At 32.6% G+C, this 26,019-nt stretch overlaps 1 protein-coding gene and 1 non-coding gene across 3 annotated transcripts; one reads left to right on the top strand and one right to left on the bottom strand.

Annotated features, from left to right (window-relative positions):
* The first annotated feature begins 9,652 nt into the window (after positions 1-9,652).
* MIR156O (microRNA MIR156o) lies at positions 9,653-9,747 on the top strand. Its single transcript, NR_120851.1, has one exon. It is a non-coding gene; the product is annotated as a microRNA MIR156o (primary transcript).
* A 2,633-nt stretch (positions 9,748-12,380) lies between these two features.
* LOC103431277 (uncharacterized) lies at positions 12,381-19,958 on the bottom strand. Of its 2 annotated transcripts, XR_011576506.1 has the most exons (7): positions 19,288-19,958; positions 18,740-18,799; positions 18,553-18,603; positions 18,404-18,430; positions 17,948-18,053; positions 13,144-17,542; positions 12,381-12,621 (listed from the first exon to the last, which is right to left on the bottom strand). XR_011576506.1 is itself a non-coding variant. In XM_070814427.1 (6 exons), the coding sequence occupies exons 1-5, from the start codon at positions 19,426-19,428 to the stop codon at positions 17,958-17,960; spliced, it is 375 nt and encodes a 124-aa protein (XP_070670528.1). In that variant the 5' UTR covers positions 19,429-19,958; the 3' UTR covers positions 12,381-17,542; positions 17,948-17,957. The 2 variants fall into 2 exon arrangements, 1 of the variants encoding a protein (XP_070670528.1); XM_070814427.1 differs by having other exon boundaries at positions 12,381-17,542.
* Positions 19,959-26,019: the final 6,061 nt, after the last annotated feature.

Raw genomic sequence — 26,019 nt, 5'->3', positions numbered from 1 at the left:
CTTTTGTATACATTTTCTCCATTTTTAATCAATACAATCTTTCTGGTTTTTCTCTCTATCATCTTCATCTTCCCTTATACCAATTCTTCATCTTTTACAATGTAGTTAATACATACTATGTTGTGTATGAGGTAAGATGCAAGTTGACAGAGAGTGAGTGTTTGACAAAAAGATTATATTCCACTTAATGGACCTTAGACTAATACTATTATTTTTTACTCTAATGAAAGTGGGGCTTAAACTAGGACTAAATATAATTAAGTATGAAACTCTCGATCGTCCTTTTAAATCGAAACAAAGACTCGGTGCCGTTGTACTAGTAGCAGTGTGCCATAAACATCTAAACTGTCTTTGATTTCTATCGCCAGTCTTCCTATCTAAAAGAAAACATGATTTGAGCTCGGCAAAGAAACAAATTCAGAAAAGGCCTTCATGTCATCATCTTCTTCTCACACGCAGTCCTCGATGTATTCTGCCAAAAAAACAGGCAAATGCAGTTAAAAAAAAAAAAAAAAAAAAGAAGACGAAGAAAAATGAAATATATGTGCAGCTTTTAATTCTGCTGTGCTGTTCATAACCGTTGTGGATCCGATAAGTGATTAATCAGTGATCAGTGCAAATATACGACCACCAAGAGGAAAAAAATTTAGTTATGGTATATCACATGTTTTTATGCAAATGGTGGAAAATTTTAATTTTTAAGTTATTAACATTTTAACACATATATCTCACAATTTATATAGAGACACGTGATGTACAACCTCGTGTGACAGTCACACTGAAAAATCTCTCCACCAAGAGCATGTGGAAATGCTATTTTCGACCACTTCTATTAAAACACATGGTGTATCACTTGTATTCCCGTCACAATGAAAAACTTCTCCCGTTGGCAAATCCTTTGGTGTGAACTGATCGATGAGAGGAAATTAACTAATTTACACTACTCTCTTTAGTAGAGGGAAATAGGGTTTTCATGTGGTCTATTTTATAAGAGTTTGGACCTTTTAATTTTAACCGAGTTAAAAGTTTGATGCATATATGAGGTTTGTTAATTTTGATGAATGAGATAAGTGACTAAGTGATTTATTTATTTATTATCATTTTGTGTATCTACATATAAATAAGTCTTCGATATAGCATTAGATTTTCTTGCTTGAATTGATTTATTCGATTATAAATGCTGTGTGGACTTTTTTTAAAGTGAGACTTTACATGAATTTTCTCTCACTTTATGTTTTTGACACAATATTTTGTAACGTTGGCGACATAAATTAATGTTAAACTATGAAGTAACAAAGAATCTATAAAGAATTTCACTTTTGAGAGAGTATTATTAGCATTTCTCTTATTTGATTGATAGATAGAGCATAGAATAGATGTTTATATATTCTTCAACTTGTTTGGAAAGGATGGGACATCGTCGGGCCATAATTAGTTTGAATTCAAAAACGACAACACTAAAAAAAAGCAAGTGATTCTGTGTTTTTCTTGTTCAAACACAACTAATAAAGCCAAAAGTTGGGTTGTCTTATGGTTGATAATCCACCCCAACCACACATTATTGACACATACATTGGACCACAAAGATTCTCATATAGTATTATCATGTATATGCACACCCTTGTAGAACTTAAACTAAGTCATTAGAAGGCACAATTGGGCATATAATGTTAGGCAGTTGCTATTTTATTTTGTACCAATGACATTCAAATTAATTTATCTGAATTATAAGAAAAGTATGAAAACATATTAGTTTAATCAACTTTATTAAATTCTCAACTCAGAACATACTATTGCTATTCAAATTAATTTGTAAAATGTTTCATTTATTCACGCATTTTATATTATATATATGAAATGACCTTATCATGCTTTATTGGAGGATAAAATTTGGATGGTGGCCTTCGACAACAAGTATAGCTAGGAAAGGGATCCTTCCGGGGATCTATTCCGTGGGATCTTAGGAATTCTTACATCCTAATCGTTCATCGTATATCGTGTGATCATTTTTCGTCAAATACTATTTGTATTTAATTTTAAATAAAAATTATAACCGTACGATACACGATGAAGGGCTAAGAAGGATCCCCTCCAATTTCGTATAGCTAAACCCTAACATGCCACATGTCAGTGGCCTGCACCCTGATAAAAGGTCGAGATCAGCTCCTCACCCGTTTTGGTTGCTGCCGAAAGTGGAGAAGGATAAAATGAAAGCATGCAGCTGGTCCAAAGGCTCCAAGGGTCCCTCGCCTGCCATTACGGTTACCACTCATCCCAAAAAGGAGTAGTATTATCTCCTCTCATCTTTCCATCCATTTCTATCCTCTCATCTTACGTTCTTTATTTTGTCTTTACCTTTCTATACAAAAATTAATATAAAATATTAATGTGGTATAACCGTGACCGTTCAAATAGGAGGGGAGGAAATGGAAGGGAAAAAAAGAGGGGAGAGAATCCCATTCTCCCTAAAAAAGTGTTCCACGGATCATGGACTATAGTACATAAACCACCAACAGGATCTTCTTTGGATTCTTTTGGTAAGGATCCTGAGAATTCGTGAATCATGTTCATTCATCATACATTGTGCGGTCAGTTTTTGTCAGGTACCGTTTGTGTTTAATTTTAAATAAAAATATTTAAAATAATTTCTGACCGTTTGATGTACGATAAACGGATACGATTTACGGATTCCCGTAATCCTCACAAAAGAGATCTGTCGAGGATCCAGATTCCATAAACCACGATGGCAAGAGAAGAAACTTTGTCATCATGATTGGCAATACAAGTGGTGAATTTTGGACAAACATACATACAATAATGATAACATTAAATATTCCAATTAATGCCACGTTGCCTTAGCTAGGGCTGTTGAAACATGTATGTATGATAATGCTAAGGAGATTAAATTTGTAAACAAAATATACAAACTAAATGATGTATCGTCAATAAAAACTGAGCATGTTTATCAACGTTTAAATACATTAATTTAATCTCTCTAGCATTTTTTGTATGCAATATGTATGTAAGCACATCCCTCACTTCCCACTCCAAAAAAGGGTAAGTCTTAGGCCATACAAAAGGCATGCCCACTTCCATAATGGGTATATTTTCTTCCCACCCTACCATATCATCATTCACTGGTACAGTGGTAAGCTACATGGTAATACATCATCCGTTCACATGTAGTATCGATTAAGATAGACTTGTGATGGATCGAATTTGGATATCGTTCCCGTCTTAATTTATATGTGAATTCATTTGTAATAAGATCATTAAAGTTGGATTGTATTCCGATTATTAGATTTGATTTGTCAATTTATATTAAATCTAAATCAAATAGGGTATTATTAATTATCGGACCGAATTTAGCATACAACAATAACAATTAAGCCTTTTTCCACTAAGTGAGGTTGACTATATTAATCCTAGAATACCATTGTGTCCGCTTTTGTACCAAGTTTTCCATTAACTTCAAGTACTCAATATTTTTTCTTAAAATCTCTTCCAAAGTCTTCCTAGGTCTTTGGCATGACCTCCGTCTCATAGTTGCATCTTCCAACTAGAGTAAGTCTTTAGTTCACTTGTCCAAACCACCTTAACCGATTTTCTCTCATCTTAGATTCAATTGCGACCGCTCCTACTTACCTCGAATCCTCGTTTTTAATTAGATCATTTCTCATATGCCCACACAACTAGTTAAGCATTCTCATATCCACGACACTCATTTTTTCATGCATTGCTTTTTGACCACCCAATATTCTGAGCCATATTGTCATCCTATAAAAAAATTCTTGATCTTTAGTGGCTTACCATTTGCATAATACACTCGATGCACTCTTCCACTTCAACCATCCAAATTGTATTCTACAGTTGGAATCTTCATCTAATTCTTCGTTCTTTTGCAAGATAGATTCAGTATAACAAAAGTGTTCACTCTTTGATACTTCCTGATCTCCAATTATCAACCCTTTAATTTATCTATTATTCATTAGACAATCCGATAACCCAAATAAGGTTACTCACAAGTGTAATACCTACCAAATAATATAGAAAAAAGATAATATGTTATAATAAGTTGAATCAAATTATTATAGAATTCAGATCAATCTTAATACATATCAAGACCCATTTTGTAATAGGATTATTGGAATATCAGATTAGAAATCTCAATCTATAATTAAAATTTAGTCAATTGACAAATCTATTAGCACTAAAAAAATCACTACACAATCCTGTCTTAAAAGAGCATAAGAGAAAGATGACATTTACAATCCTTACACACTCATGTCATGCAGTGATGGTGCCATAAGTGTGTAGATAAAGTGGATGTTTTTTTCTTGAACAAACGGTATTATCGACATTAAGGAGAAGGGGTGGGCTTAGACTCAAAATAAGCTAGCAATAATGTGGTTCAAACTTGCATTTGACAAGAATCGAATCTATTCACTTTTGATACTTCATGATCTCCAATTCTCAACCCTTTAATTTATCTATTATTCATTAGACAATCCGATAATCCAAATAAGGTTACTCACAAGTGTAATACCTAACAAATAATATAGAAAAAAGATAATATATTATAATAAGTTGAATCAAATTATTATGGAATTCAGATCAATCTTAATACATATCAAGACCCATTTTGTAATAGGATTATTGGAATATCAGATTAGAAATCTCAATCTATAATTAAAATTTAGTCAATTGACAAATCTAAATTAGCACTAAAAAAATCACTACACAATCCTGTCTTAAAAGAGCATAAGAGAAAGATGACATTCACAATCCTTACACACTCATGTCATGCAGTGATGGCGCCTTGAGTGTGTAGATAAAGTGGATGTTTTTTTTCTTGAACAAACGGTATTATCGACATTAAGGGGAATGAGTGGGCTTAGATTCAAAATAAACTTGCAATAATGTGGTTCAAACTTACCTTTGACAAGAATCAAATTTAAGACCTTTCACTTACAAATACAGAGGAACACGACTACACCGTAATACCAAGTGGCAGATAAAATATATGTTATTGTTGGGCCATTTCCTTGTTGTAGAAAGCACAAAACCATCATGGAGTAAAAGTGAAATCATGGCTTTACTTTTTCTTTGTTTTTTTTGGATAAATAACTGATTAATATTTGTTCAAAATCAGATTGGAAAATAAAAGTTTCCCAACCCACTTGAAAAATGTTAAATGTAATCTTATTATTACTCTGTCGAAGATGATGACATATCTAGTTTGTTAGGAGGTTGGGAAAAAAGAAACAAGAAAGCTTTGTCGTAAAACAGAAGTCATGGTTATGAAGAGTTCCAACTTTCAACTATTAAAAAATTCCGACAGTACGTTGTAATAAGTTTGTCTCTCACAAATCCTTAAAAAAAATCCTTAGGTGGATATGATTGGGATTTGGATCCTCTCTTGAGCCAACGGAGAGGATCCTCCTGATCAAGTATTGTGGGCCATTAAATTTTCATCAAACAGTTATAATTATTATAACTTTAAAAGAACTCTCCTATTTGTAGCCGTTGAATAAAAATCCAACAGCCCATAATGCTTGGTTAGGAGAATCCTCTCCATTGGCTCAGGAGAGGATCCAAATCCATATGACTGCATTTCAAGAAGCGTTAAATATCTCTTGAATCTAGTTTTACTTGCTAGATTATCACGACTCTAATTATAAATGGGCTGCTGCATAAAACTTTTAGTTTCTAATACACATTTTACTTTGTGGAGTATCAAATCTAATCAAATAATATAAGACAATGTTAGGAAGATTAAATTTTTTAAATTAAATTTGCAAATAAAATGTTGTGGTTGTTGATGATTGGATTATTACTTAAGCGTTGATGATTTGATTATTACTTAAGCGTTGATTAACATGTTTATTTTTTATTGGTAATACATCATTTGGTTTGCAAATTTGATTTAAAATTTTTATCTTCCTAATATTACCCCATATTATATAATTCATCACGGAATGTAGCATGACGTCCCACAAACCATGCATTTTTGCACTGATAGGTCTACGAGAGAGACTTGTGACATTGCCCGTGATATATTCTTTCTTTTGCATTTTTTGAGTTAATTATTATTCCAACAATAAAAATGAATTATTATTGCGCCGTGTATAAAGCAATAAAAATGAATTGTTAAAGTGAACAGTATCAGAAACTTTTCGTGATATATTCTTTCTTTTGTATTTTTTGAGTTAATTATTATTCCAACAATAAAAATGCATTTTTTGTGACATTGCCCGTGTATAAAGCATATAAACTTTAAACTGCTTTACCAATTTTCTATCTTATTTTTGCGCCGGCTTGTGTAGTATAGTCTGGAACAATGTGTCTGTTGACCTCTCATTGGCCAATTTGTGCGAAAGCAATTCTTCTTTGTTCTTGTTCTTTTTCCAAAGAAACTGACCCTGCCACATTGCTTTGTTAATTTAAGCTTGATTATGATTTGCACTTAATTAGTTTATGATTTGATTAAGAGGGCATGGTGCTTTAGCATGTTCGACTTAGCATACGTATTTTATCCCCCTGTTTTGTTTGTGTCATGGAGATTCAAGGCATTGTGCCCAGTCGGCCAATCTAGCTAGCAAATGGGGATCGATACTGCTGATATCTGCATGTGATTTCAATGACAACAATGATTTAAGTATCATGTTTTAGTTACTAAAGATCGTAACAACTTGATCACTTTTTCAATTTCCTAATTAAGTTTCCTTCTTTTGAATATCTTATGTGTTCATCGGGTTTCTTATTAGAGAAATGCCATCGGTTGAATTAATTTATGCAGATCTTACATCTAAACTAGTGGTCGAAACTGTTTCTGCTAGATTGCTAAATTATTGCGCAAGTGTTAAAGTCTATTTGGAAATGAATTGAGTTGTTGTAATCTTTTAAACATTCTAAATGCAAGAATTTGATTTTGATATGGAATACACTCAACACGATATAATGCACAATCATCGTTATGCAAACATCACTCATCATTATAGATTTACCAGTAATGTTGTGCAATCATGTTAATTAGTATGATCAATGAGGCGTTTTGTTTTGACACTTGGTGCATGCAATCATTTAGGGATTTTTTAAGTATAGCATCCCATACTTGACAAGAAATCATCTATGTTGATGCACAACATCAGTGAGAACTTTGGTATAACAAAAAGTGTTAAGTTTGTAACCTTCGCTAGATTGCTCCGGTCACTAGTGTGGATAAGTATGTAAATGGATAGGGACATGGAAGCAAACACAAGATGTACATGGTTCACCCAGATTGGCTACGTCCACGGAGTAGAAGAGTTCTCATTAATTGTGAAGGGTTTACACAAGTACATAAGTTCAAACTCTCATTTAGTGAGTACTAGTGAATGATTTAGTACAAATGACATTCGAAAATATTGTGGGAGAATGATCTCCTTTTATAGAAGAGAGTTTCTAGTATATTGACACGTGTCGTGTGGTGATTAGCTTCTGATGTTGACACATGTCGTGTTGTGATTGGCTTCTGATGTTGACACGTGTCATGCTATGATTGGATTCTGATGTCGACATGTGTCGCACTGTGATTGGCCTCCTGGTTGGAGGGAAACTCTTTTGGGTCCTTGACAGTATAATATTGATCGGTGCTCGGTAGTTTCGAGATTGTTCAAGTATGATACAAACAATCTATATTTTGTGTGAATGCATGTGAACATAAAACTACTCACACATGCATGGACAATCATCTTTGGCACTCCTTCACAATTATAGATGGCTTACTCATTCACAAGTACGACCAAGAATTAATCACTTGCAATTTATTGGTGCAAATCTATATTGACTCTGAAAAAACATATGCCATCATCACACAATTAATGCAATTTCTTGTAAATAAACTTAAAATGTAGGCATATATTTGGAGCTAGGTTGGGAAACAAAACAACATGTCCAAATTAAGTCCATACTAGGGATGGTTTCTAAACGTTACTGTACCAAATGTTTTGTACCAATTATCATACTAAATTTTTAATATGGCAAAATTTAGTACCATTATCATTCTGAATCTTCATTATCTCAAAATTTGGTATGCCATAAAATTTGATTGCCATTGTATAGTAATAGTATTGTACCAATTTAATATTGGGCTATTTTTTTGGGAACCAAACCTGATTTTAGCCCCAAACGTTTTTTGCTTCGTTGTTTTTGTTAAGCACCTAGCCAACATATTAAGATGAAACTTATAATCATTTTTTAATTTTTAAAATATTCTATCTTACAACCAAGATTCATCATTCATCATTATTTCACACATATTTATATTTAGTTTGTCAAACCATGCATCAAGGTTTAAATATAAAAGGGTTGCAAACCAAATCAAATAGAAGTTAAAGACAAGTTGCAAACTAAATGAAATATATTAAAAATAAAAGTTAGTACTTAGTATTATATAATTTTACAAATATATATATTTACATAATTAAATAGATATTAAATATATTCATTACAACAATATGGTTGATATTGGTTTTGGTTACCAATACCATACTAAATGTCTTCGGTTCGGTACAATAACCGTACCATTACAATTTAGCAAAAAAAAAAAAAAAAAAAATCACCCCAGTTCATACAATATATTATTGGGAACTTTAACGAAAAGCTTCCGGTACTGTTCATTTTAACGAAAAACCACATTTTACACTAAAAAGTCAATCATGGTACTATTCATTTTACCCTTTATTTTGTTCTTATCGTTAAAACTCAAAGTTTTCAAGTCATTTTCATTAGTTTTCCTTATATTATTTACTATGGAGGACAAGGCCAGAGCAGGAAAAGAGAAAGGGCTTCATCCTTGAAAGGAAGGTGCATTTTCCCTCACCACTTCAAGTTGTGGTAATGTTCACCATCTTATTTATTGCTATTGGATGAGTTTAAATTTTAAGATTTGTTTTTATTCACCGTATACAGATGTTAAAATTTAAACTAATTGCACAATAGTAAATAATGTCGTAAGCATCGTTATTACTCGAGGATAGTGAGAGAGTGAAAATATTCCTTTAAGGAAGGGATATCATAGATCAAAATAAAGAAGCAGAGCAAAGGATCGGAAGATTTAAAATTACAAGATGCATCGGTGACAGTAACTGAATAAATGTATGTGGTTGGGGTTTGAACATATGGTATGGGATCATGGGAAAAGATAAAAAAAGTGATAAAGTTCTAGATGACTTTTTTTCCATTCTCTTCGATCTGTGATTAAGAATTAAATGGCATTAAAATATTTAAAATAATGAACGATGACCAATAGAAGATATACCCACATTTATTCCATACGTGATGCAACTCCTCTCTTCTCTCTTTTTCCTTCTATATAAAGCCCCAACAGGCCTTGCAATTTCTCATATCAAAGCAAAGCTATTAGGGTTTCCTCAACGATGAGGGATCGAGGTTGCAGTAGAGTGATAGATAGGGTTCCCTTCCCGGCGAGGTCGAATAGAGGGATGGATAGGAGTAGCTAGATGTAGGCTTGGAAACCCTCTCCCAAAAAAGCAAATAAATGTTCCAATCTCATATATAGAGCATTTGGGGGTTAAACAGCTAGGGTTTTGGGAGGCCTCTTTCTCTCTGGTGCAATATCGAAGGAGGTTCAAATAATTAAAGGGTAAAGGACGGTGACAGAAGAGAGTGAGCACACATGGTATTTTCTTGCATGCTGGGTTCATGCTTGAAGCTTTGCGTGCTTACTCTCTATCTGTCACCATCACCTCCCTCTCTGAATCATGTTTGTTTTATATATTTGTGTTTACAATTTTTCATGAATTTTTTGCATATAAATTTACACCCAGGAAATTGTTGAGAATAAGTCTCACATTAATGGGAGGAGAGACCTTGAATAGGCTTATAAGAGGTTGAGCTACTCTCCATATGGTGGAACCCCAACTTTCTTCATGGCATTAGAGCAAGTTGTCACACGTGTGAAGCCAAACGGTCACACGTGCTCCAAGTCACCCGTTGTGTTGTTCACGTGTTAGGCTTGAAAATTTGCCACACATGAGAGGGTGTGTTGGGAAGGAGTCTTACATTGATGAGAGGAGGGACTTAGGTTCTAAGAGATTTGGCTACTTTTTATATTATCAATTGATTTTATGATGGAACTCAACTTTCTTAATTAGTTTTATGGTGGAACTCCTTTTTTTTTTTTTTAAATTACTAACGATTAGTCGGAATCGATGGGGATCTAGACTGGATCATTGCATGTTGTTCTCGTGGTCATAGAGATTTATTCGCTTTTGACATGTCGATCTCAAACTATGTATGGATTAGGGTTTCTGAGGGTTTTTATTTATTTATTTATTTTGCTAACAAAAATCCCTTAATTTTAGGCATTAAATTTGTCATTAGTTTGCTGACTTCAAGGACGTTTTCTAAAAAAGTTCTATATTTGATAGTCAGGTGAATTTTGGTCTCGTGCCATAATTGGTTCACCATAAAGTTGAAAGTTGAAAATTTCTCTCCATGGACACGAGCTCTGAAGTCTGATCTGAGTTCTGTTAATGAATTATGAACCGTATTCCTCGTATTAGGCTTCTTTTTATATGGGTCAGAATAAATTTTGGTAGTTTTTTTTAACAAACGATATTATCTACATTAACGGAGTGAGAGGTGAGCTAAGTTTTACAATTGGCTAGCACTAATGTGGTTCAAATTCATCTTTGAAAATAATCGAACCTAAAACGTCTCACTTATAAATAAAGAATAAAGAAGAATACTATTAAACCGTAATGCTAAGTGGCAACAAATTTTGGTAGTTGAGATTTTTTTTTCTTGATGTAGTAAATATTGCAATGGTAGTACTTGTTGGCCTAATTTGCAGCTAAATCTGGAATATTCTGGTGAAGTGAATAGCCCCTCGTTGGGAGAAGAATTTCCATACTGTGGCGTTTCATGAAGAAGCCGTCAGCATGTAACCCTTCTTCCTTGGGCAGATCTTGTTGCCATAGGTGTTTACTAACAGGCCCTGCAGGCCCTGGAGATTTGAAAACCTAGCAGTTTCTTGATTCATGTTGTAATGCTATTGTGACAAATAAACTGCATTGATACAAACTGTTTTTGAAGTTTGCTTCCACTGATTACGTTGATTAGCATCTAGAAAGATAATTTGTGTATAACAAAAGCTTATTTTTAGCTATGCCACCTGAAACTTACTTTTAATTATCCGGTTTTATTTGAAATATATTTAGTATTTGATTGATCCAGACTGTTTTTAATTCACTGTAAGTTGAAAATCACTACTTTCCTCCCTGAAATTTCAAATTCGTTCCATTTGACTTATAGACTCTCTCTTCTTCCTTAAACTTAACATTCTACAATTGTAGAGGTGAAAAAAGAAGAAGAAGAAATTAACTAGCCCCACATTACGAAATTCACAGAATTAAGATAATGTGGAGCGACTTTTGAGTTTTACAGAGTAAAATGACGACTTTTGAGTTTTGAATTCAGGTGGCAAAATAGAATCAAAATTGAGTTTCAAGGGCAAAGTTAATTTGTTCGATCTTTTATACAACGATATTGGTATAAACTTGCCGGCACTAGTTTCAAACCTAAGATCCTTCTCACTTATAAGGAGAAGAAAAATATCATGCCATGAAAAATTATATATTTGTTATATATTAGTCCCATTTAAATGTGGATACTAGTCCATTTAGGGTGTTGGGTTTCTAGTTTCTACCATGCATCCCGGTTTCAAAATTATCCATCTCCCATATATAATAGTGAAATTAAAAAAAAAATCATAGATTGAAAAACCAATTTCTCGTTTGCTTTCAATGATATGAGTGGAGAAATCGAATACAAGATCTCGATACACAAGAAAATTTAGAATATAATAAAAGAACAAGAAAATACAACATATTGTTTATAAAATTAGAACCTCTTATTAAAACTTATGAACACAATTTACTCTTAAAGTATCAGCCACTAACACTTCAAATTTTAACGTAAGGTAATCTCTTACTCCCACTTATTAACAGAGACAAGCTTATATAGATAAATTATTATTACTCCCACTGATTAAGAGAGTAAAACAAAACTTTGTAAATGTTTACAAAAAGAAAAAGATACCTTTCAAATACTCCCATTAGCAAAACATTATTAGTCATGGGATCTAGAACATAAAATTTGTGAGCTCAACATCTTTATTCAAGATATATGTAGGGAAGTGACTCTTGTGACTGAAAAACTATACAAAATTATTTGGTCAATTTTGTTCTTCTAACATTTGACAGAAATAGAAAACGTTAACTAAATGTTTTCTTATTGCATCAAAAACATATAATTCCATAATCATTGTTGGACAAAAACTAATTATATTAAGATTGCATAGCTAAAATATAAAATACAAGGGCAAACGTATATAGCTTCAACACTTTTGAGCATATGAAGTATATACAATCTTGTCAATTCCATGCTTCACTATACATTGATTTATAGTTGTTCTGAATAAGAAAACATTTTTTAGCACATTAATTATCCATCAATAACATATAAATCACAAGTCCAATTTCTTGAACAACAAACAATAATTTATAAGTAAAACACTTTTGAGCAGAATATACTCATTAACCCTTCTTGAATTTCCTGCAAGATTAGTTGCACATATAAAATATAAATAAGTATGATAATGTACGTTTTATCTACCAAAACTATAACCACTAAAAGTATGCACAATTGATGAGTGTGAAGCCCATAATACATTATTTCTCCCACTTGGGCAAACACCCAAAATTGCAAGATTAAACACTAGAGAAAGTGGTTTTCATATTACAAAATATAGGCTAGTTGAATCAATAAAGATCAAATACATATTTTTTTTTAAGTAGGTTAGAATTAAAATGTTACATAAATAAAAACTTAAGCAATGACTACAAATTTTATTTTATTTTAGTGTATGAGAGAAGACTCACATATTTGTTAAATATTAGATCATCAATTAAAATGAAACCTAATAAGAGAATCCAAACTCAAAATTTATGTTTTAATTCTAAAACAAAGTCGAATAAAATAAACACTTAGATATCTAAATAACATCAATTTTTCAACAATAATTTTAATCCAATTTAGAACTCAGAGAAAATTAAGGCAAAAGATTGGTAAATTTACCTACTCACTCTCTATTATGCAAGATTCATCATGGAAGTAGTCGAGTTGTGGAGAATCGAACCAACTGCAAATTGCATGATTGTTACACCTTGGGGCAGAAACTAATCATGCAAGGAAAATATCTGCATAGCTAGCCAAACCATAAAATACACAAAATACATATAGCTTCAACAATTTTGGCCAAATGAAAATATGTTAGAAGTACTTTATGTTGCTATAATATTAATTTATAGTTGGTAAATGATTTCCTGAAATTCCCTTTGGGACAAAAGTATTCACCATATAAATTAGAATTCTGATTTTTCAAAATAAGCCTTTAGAACAGTATTAAATAACTGTTTTGTTGGATATTCAATGATTCTCAAAAGATTAATCAGACAAAAAAGTATGTTGTTATTGACATTGAACAATAGAGTTCTCAAAAGAGGAAACATGGTTATCAGTTATTCAATAGAGACCAAATGATCAATTAGTAAACTGATGCCACTTTCCAATTTTTGTCTCAAAAGACAATGACCATCATAATCAAAATTGATGACCAAACAAAACATTGGTTTGAGCAAAATAAACCAATACACTTTTCAACCCAAATTTAATCAGTGTTGACTAATAATAAAAGTCATTAGAATTGAGAATTTGCATTGAAAACCATGACATATTAGAGCAAATAAACATGTCAAACAATTGGTAATATTGGATATGCACAAATTAGTGAAAACAATATTGCATAAGTTAACATAACTAGTTTTTGAAGAAACAAAAATTCAGCAATACCACTTTAGTTTGCAAATTCACTAAAAACTCAATTCTCTTTAGATTGTCATGAAAAATTTTAAGCATGAACTAATCATATACGACTACTGTTTTGCAAAATTTCATGATTTTTAAAATTTTATAAGCGAGCCAAAAATGAATTCGAAAAGAGAGGTGCTGCAGAAAATGTTCAGTACATACATGAGATTACAAATTCACCTAATATTTATTGTTCATCGATATGCATGAAAATTTTCAGACAATAAGTAAACATACAAGTCTCTTAATTCCCAAAATTTTCATAATTTTTGAGACTTTACAAGTGTACTAAAAGAAAATACGAAATGGGATGTGCTGCAAAAACTACAAAAATTCTATAGTACATACCGAAGACTAAATAATTCACCAAAAAATTCAAAATTTTCTCCAATATGCATTAAATTTTCCAGAAATTAAGTAGACATATAAATTTACTGTTAGCTAAAGTTCCATAATTTTTGCAATCTTAAAAGTGGGCTAAAATAAAATTGAAATGGAATGTACTGCAGAAACTGCGTAAATTCTACAGTACAATCCTGAAATTAAAAATTCACCAATAATTCATTTTAAAACCAATGCGCGTGAAAATTTCCAGACTTGAAATAAACATCTCAATGTATATCACACTAAAAGTTCATGAATTTTTGAGTTACATAGATATATCAAAATAATGTCACAAATTATCACAAATAGACTATATGGTGCAGAATTTTAGCAACATAGTGTCACACTTAAAATTTAACCATAAATCAATTTCTTGTGCGAAAGACTGTGAAAATTTTTCCATGTATAGAATTCATTATATAACATAACATGACATAATTTCATCAAAATTGGATTTAGGAAAATTTATCAAATTATTGTTCTAGAGCTGTGAGTGAAATTTACAAAATCTTCTAATCAGAGATCACAATAAAATGAGATCAATATGCGTTGATGAGAATTTGGTTAAACAATGACCACTCACTATATGCTTGCTACACAAAATGCATATAGGTAACAAAAATTTCATTCTTTTGGTGATTACAACAAGCAAGGCATCCCTTTTTCACCATAAAAGAAAAAGATTTAGTCATTTAGACAACTTTGCTTAAAGTCTACATTAGCAAAATATCCAAATTTGTTAAGAAATTTCAATGCAAAAGCCACACTACTATCCTTTAATTCATCATTCCAAAAAATTATGGAACGGACTACAATGTTAAATCATGCAATAAATAAGCCAATGTAATTAAAATATAAGTTAATATAGGCAGAAAATCTCAACACTACCACTGCAATTCTTCTCTTGAATATAAGGGTAATAGATTCATGAATAATAATAGAATAAGAGTGAATGGAAGTATGAAAATCCCAAAAAAACATGTGAACAAGATATATATAACTCAAGCTTCTCAAGATCAGATATATATAACTCAAGCTTCTCAAGATCTAGAGATTTGGGACTTGAAAAGTTTCCTAAACCTTATAAATTTCTGTAGAATTAGTTCATAAATTCAACTAAGATATGAAATTGTGAGGCGCATACGACATGTTAATGCCATGGTATAATCCAAAATTTAAAGTATGAAATCATATACAATGGCTCACCCAGGAAACTAGTATCCATAAGGTTAATTTCTATCAACTCAAAATAATATCACAAGATTGTAATAGAGAACTTACCAATTTTAAATTTTAAATTTTAAAACATAAACAGAAGCATGAACTCTTAACTTAATCGATTTAATTGGAACCAAAAGCTTAATTTCAATTCAACCAAATTAGGTAGAGATTAAATTGCGAAGAACAATTTCATAACTTTCCGGAGAGAATTTGAAATGAAAAAACGCTGAATAGAGCCAAAAGCCACCAGAAAAATATTTGCGTCTCAAGCTTATGTTAATCAGTTGAACCTCTAACCACGAACCATTGAGCAAACACTCACATGGTTCATCCAAAATAAAATCAATCATCAATTTATCTGTCAAGTCGTTTAGTGATAGATAAATGATATTGATTCCTAAAGTTTTACTTCATTTGTTGAAGTCTGATACTCTTTCTATTTGATGCCATTCTGCAAGCATTTCTTCCGAGAAAGATTTGTACAAGCATGTATATGTATGTATACGTTAATTAATTAGGGATGGAAGCAATTAGTCAATATGCAAAGTACCAGTTTTGATGTGTGCAAAATATGCAGCAAGTTTACAACAAACTCATTCAGGATTACGGAAGCATTTAACCAGGATCATCCAAGTGTTTTCATTACTCTGAATGGATGTACTTCTCTGCATAAATGTAACAAACACAACTCGAAGAATACCATGTAATTATTCATCATGCAATTGATTTTAAAAGAAATTGCAGATGAATTGGTTAGAGTATAGCGGAAGCATTAATTTAACCAGAATCAAATATATACCTCAGTTCCTTTAGTAAAAATAAAGAACCCCAGCCACGTTGGGTGGCTCTGATACCACATGTAAGAATTACATAAGAATTAAGCTAACAATATCACCAACAAAGTGTTAGGATTACCAACATGAACAAACAGATCATTAACAACCAAATCATAGCATCACATTAGTCGCAATGATGACTTACCTGATAGAGTCGCCATTGAATGAATAATAGAAGTAGTCTTCTACTTCCAGCACACAGCAACAATCTCTACTATTGAATAGGGTTTAGTTTTCGAATCTAATTGTGTGGAAGCAGGGACTTCTTCAGCTGATATATATATATATATGTATATATCCTCACATTATCATATTAGAGTTTCACTCAAACCGGCCTATTATCAGTAAGAGTGATAATCTCTATCTCTTCAATAAGGTTAAGTCTCATCATGACTCTCATTCCTTGTATTTACTTAATAAAGGCCCTTACTTGATTGCATGTAATTAGGACTCCAATATGTTTATTTCCTTAAGGCAAATCCTAGAGATTTCATTAACTTGTATGACAAGTCAACTATTCTCTCAATAATGCTTGGCATAATTCATTGCCATTCACAAAATGGTTTTACAGTTTACCGATTCATAACCAACTCCCTTGACCGGTTCTCAACTTGTTTGCGGCACAAATCAAGTTCTTCAACATCGAAAATGACCTCGTTAAGAACTCATTAGAAAAGTAGAAAGCACGCTGGAAATAATAAGGGATCACAACCAAGATTGTGCACTGAGAAAAAAGTAAAAAGTAGCTCAATGTACAAGCACATGCCAGAAAAACTTACATGCCGTCACCCCTAGACATAAAAGTTTTCACTTATCTTTTGGTCCTTGCAATTCAATGTTTCCTGTCGATTACCAATATAATAACAAAGAAACAAACTTCCATATCTTATAACCATGCATCTTTCAAAAGGGGAAAAAATCAATCGATAATAAGGATGAACTTCAAAATACACGCATATTGAAGATCAACCTGAGAAAGGTCGCCAACAGAATAGTTACGAAACAGCACACGACCATTTGGGCAAGAGGCCAATCCACAAATTTCATCACATATGAAGAGGCATGGACTACTTAAATAAAAATAGCTGCTTGAAATTGAAGTTTATCAGTTACCTTGAGAATTTTCCTAATATTCTTTAATAATAGAGGCGTCTTCTCTGGAGAAACTGCAGATAACACAAAAATCTACTTAACAAGTCAGCAACTTCTACGTAAAATAGATCACTCGTGAAATTTAACCACTGGGGAAAGTTGCTCAATATGTTCAATTTATATGCCATGGTTACAATATCCACATAAGATGAAGAAATCTGCTTGCTTAGATCATCAATGGCAGATCACAAACAAATGCGCTAACATGGGTATCTGTGAAGTCTTTATGTGTCTGGGATAACAACAAAAAACTCGTTGTGCATCACTTGTCACGGCTATTCAGTACCAACTACGAACCTAAACTGAACTTACTATTTTTTTACTACGTGTATTTTATTAGTCAAACATAAGCAACATCCTTGAACATATTAATATCCTTTGCCATGGAACTAGCAAGTAAATGCACAAGAAAACCACACCTTAACCAAGTCAACAGCCTTTTTGAAAAATCGCATGCATGGATGAAAACATCTGCATACATCGCAACCAGTGGGAAAATAGTGTTTCCAGCTTCACAGCCAATTCCTGTATGTTGAGAACATTAATCAATAATCCAATACATAACATCCTGACAGACAAACGGTCAGAGATCCTCTAGATAGAAACATAGAATAGATCACCAACTTTAAACAAACCAAGATAAATACTTTGCCACAAGATTATACAAAATTTAAGGGAAAAGCACAACTGGAAACAAGATTCTGGTTCCTCAAGACAGGAAAAAAAAAAGGCATTTTCTGTTTTGCTTCGAGTAATTATTCCACAAACGAGAACTAAATTATACTTCTTCCAATTTGCGCAGACACGAGATATAGTGCCACATGATCTCGACTGATACAACAACAGTAACACGCACGACTGGCACACAAGTTTACCTCTAAAAAAACTTTCCGCCCAGCGCCCTGATAGTCAAAAAGATGAAAAAAACAAAAACAAAAGTTAAAATCCTACTGAATTGTTGGATGAATATGAAATGACAAAACTAAAACCTCCATATATACCTCCAACATAATTCTTCACTCACCGAGAAATATTTGCCCCACTCCTTGTCCAGGTAGTGCCGATCTTTAAAGAACTGATTCAAGAAATTCGCAGTTAGATTTATATAGCACCGGCAAAATCAAAACTCGGATACAAGCATACAGAAAAATGCAACAGAAGTAAATAGCTACGGTGAAATTTACTAACCTAATAAGCAAGTAAAATCATACCTTCTCGATGCCGCTTGTAAACCACATCCCAGTACTTCCTGGCATCCTTTTCATACTTTTCTGCAAAAAAGGGGTTAATGATCAGATGTAAGATAGATAGATATCTATAGGAAGCCTCTGGGAGAAGGGACCTCCATTTTTTTTTTAAATAGAGATTAGTTGTGAGGCCAATACCACAAAACTTTAATGATCTGAACCGTTTATTTTTCAAGTTGCACCTCTTAGATTATCGTTATAAAATATTAGCCAAATTAAAAATATTTGAAGTATTTAATTGAGTTCAAAGAACTTGACGAACTATTTATTCTATAAGAAATATTGAAATTTCGTCATAATTAAATCATCAAATAGTTTCAGTTTGAATTTAATTTTTATAAAAATGACTATAAATCGAGACTTATAAAATAGATGATTATATATATATATGTTATATATATAGGTGATATATATAAGCCGAATTATTGTCAAATGTGAAATATATAGATGATCAAATATATGTGTGTGTGTGTGTAGAGAGAGAGAGAGAGAGAGAGAGAGAGAGAGAGTACCTCTCCAGAAAGTTGAGATAGTATCAGAGGTGGAGTAAATCTGCAATCGTGGGGCTGCTTGCTCTTGCTCCGAAGCTTCTTTGACAGTGGACGCCATAACCTCCAAAGCTTCTTCCCGAACAAAAAGATATATATAAACATCTAAACTATCTTTGATTTATATAGCCGGTCTTCCTATCTAAAAGAAAAGATGATGTGAGCTCGGGAAAGAAACAAATTCAGAAAAGGCCTTCATGTTTTCATCGTCTTCTCACACGCAATCCTCGGTGCTTTCTGCCAAAAACAGACAAATGCTGTTTTAAAAAGGAGGAAGAAAAATGAAATATATATGCAGCTTTTAATTCTGGTGTGCTGTTCATTTTTTTTTTGGAAGCATTCTGGTGAGCTGTTCATAACCGTTGTGGATCAGATAAGTTATCAATCAGTGATCAGTGCATTATACGACCAAGTGCAAGTGGAAATGCTGCCACGCGCCGCCTCCCTTGTCGACCAATGCATGCATATTGCTGGGTGGGAGAGCACGTGATCTTGCACATGCCTCTCTGTTGCAGTTCACTGTTCCAGAAGCTCCACTGGCAAATCCATTGGTGTGAACTGATCGAGGATAATGCGGTATGTACTGAGAGAAAATTAATTAATTTACACTACTCTCTTTTGCGGTTTTCACATGGCCTTATAAGTTTATTGCATATATGACGTGTAAGTGATTTATTTATTTATTTTGTGTATCAACATGTATAGCATTACTTCATTTGTTTGATTGACAGATAGAGAATAGATGTTTATATATTCTTCAACTTGTTTGGAATGGATGGGACATCGTCGGGCCAGAATTAGCTTGAATACAAATACGGCAACACCAAAAAAAATCAAGTGATTCTGTGTTCTTCTTGTTCAAGCACAACTAATAAAGCCAAAAGTTGGGTTATATTATGGTTGATAATCCACCCCAGCCACACATTATTGACACGTACATTGGACCAGAAAGATGCTCATATAATCCCAACACTATCTAACTATATTGATTGATCGCAGAATATAAAAAAACACTAGTAGCATGTTTACTAAATTGATTAAGATATCATATAATGTTAGGCAGTTACTATTTTTATTTGATACTAACGATATTTTGAGTTAATTTATCCACATTATAAGAAAATGATTCAAATTTGAGTGAAAATATGAGAACATATTATTTTAGCCAACTTTTTAAAATTTAATTATACGTTTGTAGACACTTAATACGATCATTTACTCCCAAAATTATATTATTGTTATTCAAACTAATGTGTCCTTGTATTTATTCATGTATCTTATGTTATATATGACGATACTTTTTGACATGTTATTGAGATATCAACATATATTTATCTGACGTTTGATGACCCCATCATACATTATTGGAGGATAAGATATCAACATATATTTATCTGACGTTTGATGACCCCATCATACATTATTGGAGGATAAAATTTGGTTGTGGGCCTTTGACCACCAAGTGGTTAAATCCGCAATGGTGGAGGATTCAAAATTCGATTTCCCGCGGCCCCCGGGCGCCGCGGGAGGAGTACAAATTTTTTAGATAGAAATAGGGACTGAAGCGTGCAAAAAAACTCAGTTAATTCACTGAAGAATTTCGTCGAACATTTGATGGGTTTGTTATTGTCTGTCAAATCATGTTGCGCACATATCAATAGATACGACACTATCAAACATTAGAGAATTTGTCTTGTGTTGTCGATGCACCCTGTTAAAATATGTCTAACAGACATTATATCAAATACTTAATAAGCACAAAAGAGACACTATCAAACATTCGGAGGTCCTCAAAAGACCTTCATATATACATATATATTTTCTAGATTCCGAATAGTCCTAGAACCATCTTGGTCCCAAAATACATCTGCCCCCGAGTGGCATGCACCCTGATAAATGTCCAGATGTCCTCCTCACTCGTTTTGGTTGCCGCCGAAAGTGGAAAAGGATAAAATGAAAGCATGCTGCTGGTCCAAAGGCTCCAAGGGTCTCTCGCATGCCATTAGGGTTACCACTTACCCCGAAAAAAGTGTTCCATAGACCATGGACCATGGACTATAGTATAAACCACGATGGCAAGAGAAGATGCTTTATCATCATGATTGGCAATGCAAGTGGTGTCTTTTGACAAATATCAAAGCATTGTTGCCCTAGCTAGGGTTGTCGAAACATGTGCAATATGTATGTTCGCACCTCCCTCATTTCCCACTCCAAAAAGGGTAAGTCTTAGGCCATACAAATGGCATGCCCACTTCCATAATGGGTATTTTTCTTCCTACCCTACCATTTATCATCATTCACTGGTACAGTGGTACTTCTTGGTAAGCCACATAGCTCGTAATACATCCTCAATGCACATGTGGTATCGATTAAGATAGACTTGTAAATGGGTCGAATTTGGATCAGATCAATCTTGATTTGTATGTGAATTCGTTTATAATAGAATATTAAATTTGAATCGTATTCATTATTCAGATTATCAGATTTGACTTGTCAATTTGTATTAGATTCAAATTGGATTGGTTCAAGAGTGGATCTAATTTAAAAATAATAAAAACTAAAAGTAACATTATTGTATTTATCTATTACTCATTAGATAATCCAATAGTCTGACTGAGGTTACTCATAAGTGTAATACTTAACAAATAATATAGAAAATAAGTTTGTCTCTCACATGTCCTAAAAAAATATTTAGGTAAGCATGACTGCATTTCAAGAAGCGTTAATTAAATGGGCGTTTTAACGAAAAGTCCGCGGTATTATTCACTTAAACGAAAAACCACATTTTTACACTAAAAATCAATTATGATACTGTTCACTTTACCTTTTATTTTATCTTTATCGTTAAAACTCAAAATTTTCATATCATTTTCATTAGTTTTCCTTTATTAAATATCTCTTGAATCTAGTTTTACTCTGCTCAATGGGCTGCATAGGCTTTTAGTTACCGTATACACTATTTACTGTAGGCAAGTATCAAATCAGATCACATACTATATATTTCATTACGGAATGTAACAAAGGTCTGACGTCTTACAACACAAACCACGCATTTTTGCACTGAATGATGTTCGATGTGAGGGGATTGTGACACTGCCCGTGATTTATTCCTTCGTTTGCATTTTTTGAGTTAATTATTATTCCAACAATAAAAATAAATTAATTATTATAAAGCATATATACTTTAAACTACTTTACCCTTTTTTTTATCTTTCTTTTTTCCGCCGGCTTGTGTATAGTATGATCTAGAATAATGGGTCTGTTGACCTCTCATTGGCCAATCTGTGTGAAAGCAATTCTTCATGTTCTTTTTTCTTTTTTTCCAAGGAAGCAGATTGTTTGCCTCTCCTATTTGGGTGTCCTTCTTATCCTCTCCTATTTTGTGCGGTCATAGTTAAGCCACGTCAACATTTTATATTAATTTTTTTATAGAGATAATAAGACAAAAAATAATAAGAATATAAAATATTGACGTGACTTAACCGTAACCATACAAATAAAAAAAGATAAGAATGGCACCCAAACAGGAGGGCAGACAACTTGCCTTCTTTTAAAGAACTGACCCTGCCACATTGCTTTGTTATTATGATTTGCACTTAATTAGTTTATGATTTGATTAAGAGGGCATAGTGCTTTACCATGTTTGACCTAGCAGATATATTTTGTACGATAATGATAGAGTGACTAACTATTTAGATTAATGTAATATGATGTGGTTATTGATGATTAAATTATTACTCAAGTATTGAATGATTAAATTATTAATGTAAATCATATAACATAATTTACAAATTTAATTTAAAAAGTTAAGTCTACTTAATATTACTCATAATTTGTATTCTGCGTGTTTTATTGTGTCATGGAGATTCAAGGCATTCTGCCCATTCGGCCAATCTAGCTAGCAAATGGGGATACTGCTTATATCTGCATGTGATTTCAATGACAACAATGATTTACTAAAGATCGTAATAGCTTGATCACTTATCCAATTTCCTCCTTCTTTTGAATATCGTATGTGTTCAATGTTTCTTCTTTTTAATATTTTATGTGCCACAGGTTGTATTAATTTATGCAGATCTTACAGATACACTGGTGGTCGAAATTGATTATGCTAGATTGCTAAATTATATTGCAAGTGTTAAAATCTATTACAATTAATTGAGAGGTTGTAATCTTATAAATATTCTAAATGCAAGAATTTGACTTCAATATGGAACACTCTCAAGACGAGAAAACAAAATATAATCATTGTTATGCAAATGTCACTCATCGTTATAGATTCACCAACAATGATGGTGCAATCAACTCAGTATAATCAATGACGCGTTTTGTTTTGACACTTGATGTATACAATCATTTACACTATGTTTGGATGAAGAAATTTAAGATTACTAAGGAATTTTAAAATGACGGAAATTGAAATGACAAGATTTTATTTTTTAGAATTTGTAAATTTTCTTGTTTGGTTAATCTAAAAGAACAATGGAATTGAATTCTGAATTTGTTATTTTTAAACTCTAAATCATAGAAATTGGGAAATAACACCTATTTACATGGAATTTGAACTTGGGAATTGGAGGCCCCAAATTCCAAGTTTTTTTTCCACGCGGAAATTCTAAATTTCTATGTTTATGAATCCAAACAAGGGAATTGGTGCATGTCAATTTATAAATTCTGAATTTTACTAAAATTCCAAGTTTATTTCCCTTGTCCAAACATAGTGTTAGGGATTTTTCTGGGTATAGCCTCCCACATTTGACTCAAAATCATTTATATTTTGTGAGAATGTGAATATATATAGGAACTACTCACACATACATGGACAATCATCTTTGGCACTCCTTCACAATTATAGATGGCTCTAAATTACTCACTCACAAAAACAGATAAGAATAACTTGTAAATTATTGGTGCAAATCTATATTGACTCTTAAAAATATCATATGCATCATCGCACAATTAATGCAATTTCTTGAAAATAAACTCTTAAAATTTATGCATACATTTGGAGCTACGTTGGAAAAACGACATGTCCAAATTAAGTCCATTCTTGGGATGGTTTCGATATTACTGTACCAAAATTTCCTTACCAATTATCATATTAAATTTTTGGTGTGACAAATTAAATTTAGTATCATTATCATACAAAATTTTTGGTATATCAAATTTCGGTATGCTATAAAATTCGGTTGGCATGTAATAATAATAGTATTTTACCAATTTAACATTTGGCTATATTTTGGGAACCAAATCTGAATTTTAGCTTAAAATGTTTTTTGCTTCAATTTTTTTTGTTAAGCAAGTAGCCAACGTACTAAGATGAAACTTATTATCATCTTTAATTTTTAAAATATTCTAAAATACCTATAACTTACAACCAAGGTTCATAATTCATCATTATTTCACACATATTTAGATTAGTTAGCCAAACCATGCATAAAGTATTAAATATAAAAGTTACGGTCCAAATCAAATAGAAGTTAAAGACTTCAAGTTGCAAACTAAGTGAAATATATTAACGATAAAAGTTAGTAATTAGTATTATATAATTTAACAAATATATATATATATATAATTAAATACATACTACAAATATTCGTTATGGTACAGCCTATGGTCGGTATTAATTTTGGATACCCAATACCATACTAAGTATTGATTTATTACTAAGGTGTTTCTATAAAAAGTGGATATAAAAAAAAAAACTGAGCTAAAAAAGGTGTTTGATAAACACTTAAAAACAACTTATGTTCACAGTTTTGGGTGAAAAAATGTTGAAAACGTGAAGCAACAAAAATGAGTTTATTATCACAGCACAATGGAAGTAGTTTTTTTTCAAAGCATAGCAATACCAAACCAGCCCTAAATACATTCGGTTTGGAAAAATTACTGTACCACTACCATTTGGCAAAAATTTTTTTAAAAAAAGACACAAAATTGGTAAAATACAATATAGTAATGGTATAATACGATTAAACGACAAAAATTCCAACCGAGTCCATACAATATATTATATAATAGGCCAAATTGGATAAATGATCCTTGTGGTCATTATAAGGTATTCAGAAGATAGCCCCTCTTGGATTTAAACCTTGTGGTGTACTCCGTTAGCAAATTTAGTCCAAAAGTGAATTTTCCATTAACTATCTGTTAATACATGGGTAAAATTGTGTTTGACGTGTGCACCTTCTTCTTTCTCATCTTTATATTGTCCAATGTATAAGAACAAGGTCTGTAATTTGTACTTTCGCAACACCATGTCCGAGAAGTATGGATAAGTAGAAGGTCTGTAATTTGTATTTGTACAACACAATGTTTGATTCAAATTCAATCAGCATAAACTTGCCAGCACAAATGTTGTCACATCCTGGCCCAGGCCCCCACCACATCCCGGGCTCGACTCCACCGTAGCACGATATTGTCCACTTTGGGCCCTAACCACGCCCTCACGGTTTTGTTTCTGGGAACTCACGTAAACAGAACTTCCCAGGGGGTCACCCATCCTGGGAATGCTCTGGCCCCTTTCTCGCTCAACTTCAGAGTTCCTATGGAACCCGAAACCAGTGAGCTCCCAAAAGGCCTCGTGCTAGGTAAATATGAGAATATAAATATAAGGCTTACATGATCCACTTTCCTGGGCAATGTGGGATGTTACAATCCACCCCCTTAAGGGCTCGACGTTCTCGTTGGCACACT

Source organism: Malus domestica, chromosome 15 (assembly GCF_042453785.1).
Source record: "Malus domestica chromosome 15, GDT2T_hap1".
Taxonomy (NCBI): domain Eukaryota; kingdom Viridiplantae; phylum Streptophyta; class Magnoliopsida; order Rosales; family Rosaceae; genus Malus; species Malus domestica.
The sequence above is the reverse complement of the archived record's forward strand: the minus strand, read 5'-3'. Positions and strand labels throughout refer to the sequence as shown.

Excerpts from the sequence above, each read along its gene's own strand:
- LOC103431277 (XM_070814427.1), bottom strand. The coding sequence starts at position 19,428 with ATGTTTATATATATCTTTTTGTTCGGGAAGAAGCTTTGGAGGTTATGG. Across the intron at positions 18,800-19,287 it reads TATCTCAACTTTCTGGAGAG|AAAAGTATGAAAAGGATGCC; the intron begins GTACTCTCTCTC and ends CCTTTTTTGCAG. Across the intron at positions 18,431-18,552 it reads AGTGGGGCAAATATTTCTCG|GGCGCTGGGCGGAAAGTTTT; the intron begins GTGAGTGAAGAA and ends TTTGACTATCAG.